General features: G+C 37.1%; 1 protein-coding gene across 1 annotated transcript in view; it reads left to right on the top strand.

The window, feature by feature from the left end:
- LOC149546604 (alpha/beta-Hydrolases superfamily protein) overlaps positions 1 to 11,172 on the top strand; it is a 78,377-nt gene extending 67,205 nt beyond the window's left edge. Inside the window, exons 9-10 of the mRNA XM_089791291.1 lie at positions 5,497 to 5,590; positions 10,780 to 11,172. Of these exons, the coding sequence (XP_089647417.1) occupies positions 5,497 to 5,590; positions 10,780 to 10,867 (182 nt within the window). The 3' untranslated portion in view covers positions 10,868 to 11,172. The remainder of the gene's footprint in view (positions 1 to 5,496; positions 5,591 to 10,779) is intronic.
- The last annotated feature ends 581 nt before the right edge of the window (positions 11,173 to 11,753 follow it).

Consider the following 11,753-nt stretch of genomic DNA (forward strand, 5'->3'; position numbering starts at 1 on the left):
TTCATTTGCTAATAACTATTGCATCGACATAAAATGGTGCTTGTTTGTTCTTGACAAGTTAATGTAGAACATATATAGTTGGTGATATGGTGGTAAAGTCCAATTGTCTTTATATGTTGAGGAAAAATTTGGTCCTCGATATGTAATTTTCTTTGTTGGCATTGAAGACTTAGGAAATTGGAGAAGAATCATTATGATAATTACAGATCCATAGGCCACGTTGTGAGCCCACTATGCCCTCAAGTGTTTCTTCTTTTTCCTCAATGTTTGCTTGGATACCTAGCCACAACCCACATTATTTCATTATGAAATGAATCGATGAATATTGTTCTAGCAAAATCTAGATTCTAAAAAATTATGGTGATTGTAAAATAATAAATTATTCTTCAAAAGGAGATAATGTGTCTTGTGATACCTCTTGATTCAGAAATGGCTGCCCTCATGGCCAATTTTCCCCTTTCCCTTTGCAAATTTTTCTCTTCTTGGGTACTTAGCAAGGTATTCATCTCTATCTTTATTTCAGCCGTGTTCACAAAGCCTTGTGTCATGCTTTGTGATCCCTCCAAGGTGGTATTTCAAACGAGATATGTCTCCAGTAATAACATTTTCACATTTTATGCATATCACAGTATTATAGTCAGGTCCTTCAAAAACATATTTCCATGCCTTGTCTCTAGCCCCTTTAGGTCTTGTTCCTACATATCTTGATGGACATGCATGTACTAGGGAATTGACAAACCTAGTTGTAGAGGCATCTGTATATGCAATTTTGATGGAGAATCAACCTACACGTCACCTACAAAATGAGCGCACAAATTTAGAAATTCAATAAAGAAATTTAGAAACAAACTAAGTTGTTTAAAACTTTAGATAAGTTTAAACATACCTGAAACTTGAAAGGAAAAAACGAAAAAGAGGCGTTTGGTAATGATTTTTTTTGAGAAAACTATAAAAAATTTGCAAAATTTGCTGAAAATTGGTGTTAGATCTTATTCATTACCTTCTAAAAGGAGTTAGAGTAAATTGGAAACGGTTTGTATAGCCTTGGATGCATTTAATTATAATACAAGACAAAACAATTTTAAAACAAAAGAGAGAATTTTGAAAACTTACTTGTGAATTCAAATTTGCTTAAAAAATCTCTTCAAATCCGCTCCAAATCCACAACAAATCAATCTAGAAGGCTGCAAACAATGGCCTTCCTCCTCCCAAACCTTTTTACCCTCTCCAAAAGTCAATTGATATTATGAAAAATGTGTTCTGGCCCTTTTCTCAGCTGTCAAACCTTATCAAACCCGCGAGTGCAAATAAATAGGCATTTGTTGCCGATATTTTGGTAATATATCGACAATAGCTTACAGTTTTGGCAGCTATATTTTGCAACTTTTCGGCAGCCATGAGGGCAGCCCCCTGTCCCTCTTTGGTCACATGGGACTCCGTAGTCACCAAAGATAAGGTGGCATTCTTAGAAGGTGACCTCGTCATAATTTTCCCACCTATTATCCTCTCGTTTACCGTACCATGGCTAGTTGCAGCAGACAAAAATTGTACATAATATTATAGAAATTCTATATTACAACATTCACAAGTCAGTGATGAAATGCATATTAGACCATGGGTATGAAGATGTAAATAGGAGTGTGTATGTAGATTAACATATAAGCAGTCACATACTAATTCTATATCTCTGAAATGCATACAAAATCAAATAGCTTAGTCACTGATTCGTGTTCAAGAATCTGATTCATGGATTCATGATTTTTTATTTTCCCCATTATGATTCGTGAGTGTGTATATATATATATATTCCAACTTTGGCTTGTGGGTCCTTGGGGATTTGTGATGGATTCATGTGGATTTGTGTTGGATTCATGTGGATTTGTGAGGGTCCATGTGGATTTGTGCAGGGTCCGGATTTGACCCTGTGGAGTTGTTTGGATTCGCGATCCACGAATCTAGACAGATCCATAGTCCAAAATAAGGATCCTACCCAAATCTGTATCGAACTAGGACCTAGACCTGGACCTAAATCCGACCTCCCAGGCATGAATCCAGTAACTAGGTCAATTAGAGAATAGTCATCAAATATCTCAGAGATATTTTTGGATCATTGAATCAACGAATGTGAGTTAGAGAGGGTTATGCTTAAATAATTGATGCTTGAATGATGAATTGATTGATTGATTATTTATTCCAAGATGTGAATGAATTGCTTGTTTATTCACTTTGTTGAATTGATCTTTCGCTAATTGATAGATTGTTTTTTATTCCACATTTGTTGATTGATAGAACTCTTGATTGTGTGATGCATTGATTAGTGATGATATATTGATGTTTGCTTGGAGTGATTTCCCCTTCATAGTTTACTAGGGAAAGGATCACCACGTTTTATAAGATTTGAGTCACCTCTTTTTATTGTTTCTGTTGAGAATAACATATTATTCTCCCAATTGATCTCCCATTTTGATGTCTTTTTCAAATGGGACCTTCTTCACTTTAATATCTCCTTTGAGTGTAGGGTGGAAAACCCTTTCATTTGTTAATGCCCATAAGAAAGGGGTCATTTCCATTGGTTATGAAAAGATAATATTTGTTTGACAACAATTGTTGCCCCTTTCATTCATTTAATCTTCACCTATCTCTCCCTTCTCGAATCTTTCCTTAGTGCTTTTCAAGTCTATAGATAATACCATTTAAGATCTCATATCCTTTTCTTCCAGATCTATATAGCTTTTCTTCTCATATATAGATAGTACATCACCATGACTTGGACTAACCCTCCTGGGGTCTTGTGCCTACAGATGGCCTTCTATTCTGAGCACTTTCTGGAGATCCGTGACGGGATTATTGTGCGTCCCTTCTACTTGAGCCAGCCCTGGAGTCATACCCTTTGCATCTCTTTGGGGTTTTTTACAGTGGGTTCCCACTGGCTTTGGTGCTGGATAGATCACCATTTGACTAGAGATGACTGGATTTACTACCTTTGCACTTTATCCGAGATAGAGACTGAGATCCATTTCATCTTTAGGTGCTCTATATACTATGAGATCAGAGACAAGTTCCACTGTTTATTCATTGACTGCATATCCCTTTCAACCTTTTTCAATTATTCGGACTAGCGGTGTTCAACGCTTTACCTCCAAGAGACTTCAGAGCTCCGTGACCACACTTTATAGCTCATGTTTCCTCAGAGCCAGGCCTCGGATCAACTCATCACTGCCTTTTTCTTGCCCATTTCCCCCTCCAGGGCTATGAAGCGGCTGCCTGATACACCTGTCTCTAGGCACACCAAATTTGTTAGACCTTGTTGTGGATTCATCGAATAGTGGCACCCTATCCCTAGTGTTATTCAAGGACAGGCCAGAACCCCTGGTCGTTTGATGCAGTACAAGGCAGGAGAATCCCCAAAGGAGATGTCCTAGCCCCCAACAAATAACCACACATTGAAAATACAACAACCATGCAGATCTGATACTAAATCACAACTCTTTATTCATAAAATAATTGATTACATGCAATGTGCCGGGTTGTAAGGCCTTCTTGGTTACGACCAAATACAAAGCAAGTAATAGTTCTACAAGATCCTTCAAGATCCAATCCAAACCCTAGCTAGTCCAAATCCAAACTCTGGTAGAAACCTCCAAGGAAGATCTAAACTTGTGCTCGCAAGCCCACCAAGCCATCTCCTTGTTTCCCAAGCCTCGGCTACTAGCTCTTCAAAGTTCGCTCCATTGCCACATCCTCTTCTCCAAGCTAAGACTCCACAAGACCCCCTACTTATACCCAACTAAGCCACAAGTCGGCATAGTAAGCTACAAATTAAATAAACCCTTACATTAAATACATGTTGAGCCACAAGTCAGCCTCCAATAGATATTGAATACCAAATGCCTTAAAATGCTTACCACACTTATTAAATACATCAAGAACAATTAACCAAGACCAAGATAGGTTCACACAAACTCCAACGATCGATCCACATCATGATCTCAATCCTCATGTAATAAATGCACCAAATCATTCGAACAAATCCACGAGAACTTCATCCTGCAAGCCACACTGTCGAGCGTCAGCAAAACTACAAGCATTGCCAAGCTCCCACAAGCAATACCAAGCAACAGAGTGCAGATGGCGAGCAAGCCTTCAGTGACTGAGCCCCTTCAGTGACCGAGCACCTCGACCAACACTACACCCAATAACAACTGAGCACCACTCCTTCTACAAGTGAATTCTCCAATTCCAAGGCCAAAATCACTTCACCTTGTAGGATTGCCAACTACCCTAGGATGGTCTTGCATCAAGATTTCTTTTTACCGAGAAAGGATATCTAGTCCTTCTCTCATCTATTGTTGTTCCCTTTCTTTTCTTTCTTGTTCGCTCTTTCTTGGACACCGTTTGGTGCTCCTGCTGGATTGTTTTTCTTCCCTGTTGTAATCTTCCAGTCCCTTGGACCCTTTGTTGGTTCTTGTTGGACATTAATATCATTATCTTATCTTATCTCAATTCTTAGATCCCTCCTTATGCTTGGTTTTATCTCAATTCTTAGATCCCTCCTTACGCTTGGTATCTTCTCTAGATCTCCTCTACTCGTTTTTCCCCCATTCCATTTGATTCTTCTTCTCCTTTATATCTTCCCATGTAACGGAGAGGTCACACCTCTTCTGGCACTTAAAAGAGTCACAACCCTTGATAATCACAACCCTTTCGAAGAGTCACTACCTTTCATAACTACAACCCTTTGAAAGAGTTGCAACCCTTCATCATTTCTGCCTTTTGAAAGAGTCACTTCCTTAGTTTACTTCATATCTCTTTTTTCTTCCATTAATCCTTCTTTAATTGCTATGCTCTTCTTCCTTCTTCAATCCCGTTTGTAATTCACAGTCCACCCTTTTACTTCTTATTTTGAGGTAGTCAGAATTCTTCATTACACATCTCTTGACCTTTAATAAAAAATAGTTGATTGATATTATATTATATTTTATTAATTTATTATTAAATACTATTTTAGAAAGGGGAAATTAAATGGTCCAAGCTGTGGTCACTGAAGCCATCCATGTCTTGAATGCCTTGGCTGCAGACATACTAAGTTTGATAAAACTTTCCTCCCAGGCTCTTTCTTCTGATGCTAGGCGACGGTGCCGTTTGGTGTACCATTCAAGTTGTTTGAATGTTTTGTTACACAAGGTCCAAATCAAACCAACAGAATCCGCAACCTTTTTATATTGTGTGTGAGCATTTTTTTTCTTGCTGTCCATGTGTAGCAGGCATATATTCTCAAAAGTTGTTGAATACTTAATTACTCATGTTGGTTTCTTGATGATATTAATTTGTCATTTTTTAACATTCTGTATGGTATTTTACATGTCTATTCATCTTCGTCAGATTATTAACTGGAAACTTGAGTTTGATTTTCTGAATATATAATTATATGATTTTCCTAAAACTATTTTTCAACCGCTATTTAAGATGTTGACACATTGTAAAATTCTGTGGCAGTGGATGATGTTGTTAGTTACAATCATGGGGAAAAGTCTGCTCAAGCTTTGGAGTCTCTAGGATTTGCCAATATGACATTCAAAACTTACAGAGGGTATCTCTCTCTCTCTCTCTCACACACACACACACACACACACACACATTTATTGATACTCTAAAACTGAAGTAATGTTCTTGCTGCAAAGAACTGAAGCAAAATAAAAATCAACCCATTGGCTTGATACAAATGTATATTCCAGAAAAGGTAGGTGAGAAGCTACTGAGCTTGATATCAAACAATTTGGTTCAAATTAGTAGACCTTCTAAATTCCTATCTATTTCATGCGGTAAATTCATTTTCAATTGAGTCATTCTTTACTTGTAGGTTCTCTTATGACTGGCTTCTAGGGTCCATTCTAGAAATCTCTGGCTGTTTCAGTATTGTCCTTTTTGCAGGATAAATTTTCTTTACATGTTAATTCTTCTGCTTTATTTTCTTCCATGCATTGGATTAGGATTTTTTGAGATGTCTAATCAGATGGAGGCTCATTGTGCACCTCAACATTGATTTTTTATGATTAATCATTTATCTTTTTTCTAGATAAATGAATATTTTCCGAGGCTTTCAGTTAGCTGTAAAGCTGCTCCCATGTTCCCAGTTCAGATTTGAAGTTTGGCAGTATGGCATAACTTTTCTCCAAGTTTTGATCAAGTTAATAATATACATAGATACAGATACATGGATGGATATGGATATAGACACAGATTCATGTATATATACACTAAATTCAATATATTACTAATTATAGATTATTAGATTATATGTATTTTTTGCCCTGTAAATAAATTGTATCCTCGTGTTAATGTTAACCTTAAATTGCGTTGTATAGGTGGTAAAAATAACATCCCCAAGGAGAAAACCGTACCACAGAGACCACAGGCCAATCAAAATAAATATGGCTCAAGAAAAGTGGAACTCAGAATTCAACCTCTGTGACAAAGTGTAAACTCAACCTACATGGTAGGTCCAACAAAACAATTCACTATCAAGAAAAATCAGAGAAGAAAAATTCCCAAGCATTGATCAAGCCAGGTCATGGAATAACCTGTGGTTGATAGCTGTTTACAAGACCACAACAAATACCCAGGGACAAAGGTGCATTCATCCCCTTCACAGAGAGGCCATATTCATTTACACATTCCCATTCTAAATATCCATGTATAATGTACTTGTCTGTCTTCCAAAGGAGCCCCCTTTGAAATTAATTTTCTTGATGTTCATCTCCCTATGTCATGGACTCGGGAACAAACCTGCATTAATCCCCATCACAGAGAGGCTATGCTCAATCACTAATTCCCATTCTAAATATCTGCGTTTAATGTACTTGTCCATATTTAAAAGGAGTCCCCTGTTAAGAAGTAAATTTGCTGTGTTGTTTATTTCCCTATGATACGATAGAAAGATATGCTGGTATAAGGTAAGCTGCAATTATATATCTGCAAAATAAGAGGGAGGGCCCAGATTTTTCATATCATAAATTCTCTTTATCCAATATATGACGACTTTAAAATCCCTGAACGTCTTCAGCTTCACCATTCTTGTATACATCACTAGTTTAACAAGCAACATCAAAGCCATTAGCTCAGCAAAATAGTTTAATACTCCTCCCAGCAATAAAGAGTGTAAAATGCTTCCAAAGAGAATGCCACCTGTGTCACAAACATCTCGGTTGTCCTGATTAGCACTATCAGAATATCTCCGTCCCTAGTATAATTGATTGCAGGAGGAGCACCACATGAAACCTCTGTCTTAGGGGTGCATTTGAAGTGATTGAAGATTAGCGTACTTGAGACTTACATTGAAAGGTAGGGATATAATGCGATGTCCCCCAAATTGGACAAAAATATCCAAGCTTCATCGATACCCAAATATGTAAAGATTAGTATATACTGTGGAAAACAATGGCAAATATTGTGATGTTCATTATCGGAAGTTAGTGGAAGATAAAAATTATACAACCATTTCATGCCATCAAATTAATTCTTCTTGTAAACTATGCATTCAAAGAGCTATATATATTGAGTTGTCCGAGATTAACACAATCTTTAAGGATATGATCTAAACACAATTCACGGTCAACTCATACTATTATGCCGATCCCAGAAAGCACATTAGGTAGTCTGCACCGGCACACAGATTGAATGACCAATGCGCCTGAACCCACCCCGTTCAAATAGTTAGAAAGGACGATCGATCATGTTCGGTCGTAGATGACTCTGCACTCTCCCCCGACAGGTGATGGTAGTTGATATATTATATCGCCATTTCAATCCCAATCCAATAACGAATGTGCATGCAGAGTGGTTCACCCTATATAGAAAGGAGGACTGAGGAGCTAAGCTCGACTCGACCAATGACCAATGATAGATCTCCCCTCGACACCTTCCCTGCATCTGCACCTCTGCATTTATCGGGCTCCCCTACAATTCTATGGGCACCCTACCGTAATATAATATAATAGAAGCCCTGCACCTACATGCATTCACTGGCCCTGCACCTACATGCATTCACTGGCAAGAGCCCTCAATAATATAGAGGTTGGGGCCCACCCATGTGTGGTATAGAATCACCTATAGGGGCCTCTGAACTGGTAGAGATGGATATGGAGCGGCAGATGTAAGATATGTTTATATAAGGCTGCAATCTCCCAATATGCAAAGATGATTCCCAGAGAATTCGCAATCTGATTGATTTTGAGGACTGTGCTTTGATTTGTTTATCTGATTATTATCTTCAATTTTTAAAGTTTGATAAGGTCATTATGATTTAAAGAAAGACTGTTTTAGCGCAAAACTAGGAAATTACAAAGAGGGACATTACAATTGGAATCTGAGCCTTGATGCTACTAGCCTGAGGGGTGAGGGAGAGGAGTATATGCAACTAAGCCATTGAGCTCAAAGAACCTTGGATAGCCCTATAAATGGTAATACAATGGATGATCTCAAGAGTAACCTAGGAAATGAATTGAGAGTTTTTATGGAACAACATGAGAAATATATGAAACTATGCCATTGAGGTCAAAGATCCTTGGATCCCAATAGTAGCCTAGGAAATAAATTTAGAGCTTTTATGGAGCAACATGAGAAGACAACACAATTCCTCCTTGAGACACTCCAAACATGATAATTCAATCAATGCTCTGAGGCCTAACTACAGTAAGATCTCCACCTAGACTAATAGAACCTACCTTCTTACCTAGAAAAGAGCACCAAAGAGAAGAAGAACCCAACATGGCTGCAAATGACCTTGACAAATATGTAGAAGCATATTCAATAATTAACCCTAGCATGAGAAGACATATAACATTTGGAGAATATTGTAATGCGAGGACAAGGAACTCCTCTAGAAGAGAAAGTAAGCAGCCCAAAAGGAGTAAGATGTCTCTTACCACGTTTGATGGTTCGGGGATGCTCAATGCACAAGCCTGGGTCCAAAAGTTAGATACATACTGATAGAAGAGGAAGCTACCAAATTTTCTATTCTATGATTTTTACAGTCTCCACTTTAAATGATGTGTAATAGAACTGTCAATGATGGAAATGACAGGAAATGTGTCAAATTTTGAAATTTTTGAACCTTACACACAAATAGAAACCTTAGAAGAATATAAAGTTTATATACAAACAACTTGTGTGTTCGGGTTCTCGATGAAAGGATGACCATTGATGGGATAACTGTATTGAACTCTCAAGATGTGTAAGCTGCTTAACTTGCTCAGGCTCAACAGGAATCTTGGGCCAAACAACATGCTTAGTATGGGCATCAGTTCCACATACCAATTGAGCTGAATTGATTTGAGTTGGTTGGCTTGGTCAGAGCTGACCCAACTTTGGTCCTACTCTGATGAAAAGTCAAGTAAATTGTGGGAAAATACAAATGCAGAAAATGCACTTAAAACTCAAGGAAAACCTGGAAGTTTAAGAAATGGAGAAAACATTGGTCTCTTGAGTGTTTTTCCCTGGGCCACAAGTCAAATATTGAATGAGGGTTGTGGGTCTTTGCAAGCAATATATGAACTTTTAATCAGGGGTCAAGTGGGATGCGCTCTCAGTCCTAGGCCAAGCATCCATCCCAAACATCCCAGGAACAGGGGTGAAAATTCCCCACTGACCCTCTGTGCCCTTTAGTTTCCCTAGCCCACAGAATGAGTATGTCTCCTGCATGGGTGGATGTTTGGATATCCCTTGACCCTGTTGGGTATTGGTGTCCGTAGTGGCTGAAAAAAAGAACAGGCGATTAAATAAGGAAGAAACAAATTTTTGAACATTGGCTCTTTGGCATCCATTTTGCTATGCAAAAGCAAGAATGCAGATAGAAGGCTATTGTTGGGTAGAAGAGAGAAGTAAATTATAAAACCCAGCCATTAATTAAAGTTATGGATCTGTTGGATAGAAAGAAAACTTGTGATCTTATTTTAATGTGCTTAAAGGTGTATTGGAAGCCAGCTAAGAGCCATATGATAATATTATGAAGGTTAAGTCAACATAAAATTACTGAAGTAATTACTTAATCAAAAACATAAAATTACTAAGCACTAAAATTTCAAGTTTTTCATACCCTATACTTTCCAGAGAAAACACATGGAACTGTTTCAACAAAAAATCAATGTCTTCAATGTGTCTACTGGACTAAACAAACTAATGCCAAGTGAGTTATTTCACCAATATAACAATTGAATCCATTTGGGACTGACTTTGTATGTGCTTATGTTATTTTTAGCAGATATTTTGAAATTTTCACGTTTTTAAAATTTCACTTTCATTGAGTTGGTCTATGTTCTTTTTCTTTGTATAGTTTAATTTTTTTAAGTAATATTTATATGTTATTTCAATAGCGATACACTCATATGATTCAGATGTTTTTTTTTCACTATATCCTATCTCACTGTTCCCAGAATTCGGAGAAACATTTCTTTTAGGGGCTACATGTAAAATAGTAATACTAAAAGCTGAACATATGCAATGTAATCAATAGAAGCTGATGATGGTACATCTTGGTTTATTGAAATTTTTGTTAGTTTTAACGTCTTTATAATGGAAACATCCTGTAAGTAGCAAGCTAGCAGCATGTCTGTATTCATGAATCATCAATAATCTTGTTGCAGTATGGATAGCTTATTCATTGGATAGTTAGTATTGCATTAGATGTATTCTTCTTGATGAAAATTTTGATTTGGCTCCATGTTCATGGTTCAGCTATGACTAATTAAGAAGTTGTTGATCTTACTGTTATGGTACGAGCAGGTTAGGACACTACACAATTCCCGAAGAAATGGATGATGTTTGTCAGTGGTTATCTGCAAAATTAGGCCTTGATGGCAGACGTTCTTAATTGAATAACCTTTTTGCAAACAAATACATATGGAGATAGGCCATCAAGCATACAGATGTTTACATGGGAGTCTGGAAGATTCATCCATTGGCTTATTCTTTGGATTCTGTTACAACCATCTTAATGTCAGCCATTAATTACATGAGCTATTTGTAGTCTGACAATGAGAGCTTCTCCTCGCGCATTTGAATTTTCCATTGTATTTACTGTCTTAGCTTAACTGTAGTTATGCCTAATAAGGATCTTTAATAGTAATTGGCATTCAGTAACATAATATAATTTTTAAAGTTTTAATTTGTATTAAATTGATTTAGATGTGTTAGAACTTGTTATCTTGAAGGTAATGTAACTCTGCATGATGGTTATTACTTTGGAATGTAATCTATCTAGTTTGATGTAAGTGCTTAGGAACAGGATACCAAGGATGTGATATTATGTAGAAGTTCTATTCTACTCCTATCTTATTATGGCATTTATTCAATGCATTGTTTCTGGAGCTCTACGCCCTGCCAGCAGTTGGCAAGTGCCATGCTTTTCAATGATGAAATCTGTTCATATTTTTTAAACCTGGACCTAGAGTTTTATCTGCACGTTTAAGCCAAGCATTCTTGAATTTTTGAGTTTCATTCATGTTTTCAGTTATTAAATCTGTTTATATTTTTCAAACTGCCCCTAAGAGTTTTATCTGCACATTCAAGCGAAGCTTTCTTGAATTTTTGAGTTGCGTTCATATTTTCCATCCGTGAACTAGAAGCATTTGGTGCCTATAATGTTGAGATGCTCTCTTAAACTAAAATGAACCGCCTTCCCCAATATCTTCGTAATGGAAAATATGCTTGATTTTAAAATATTAGACCTTTCTTAACATGGTAGACTTTTTAATGTT

The sequence above is a fragment of the Cupressus sempervirens genome, chromosome 7, assembly GCF_028749045.1.
Source record: "Cupressus sempervirens isolate cs-2001-9-10 chromosome 7, ASM2874904v1, whole genome shotgun sequence".
NCBI lineage: Eukaryota > Viridiplantae > Streptophyta > Pinopsida > Cupressales > Cupressaceae > Cupressus > Cupressus sempervirens.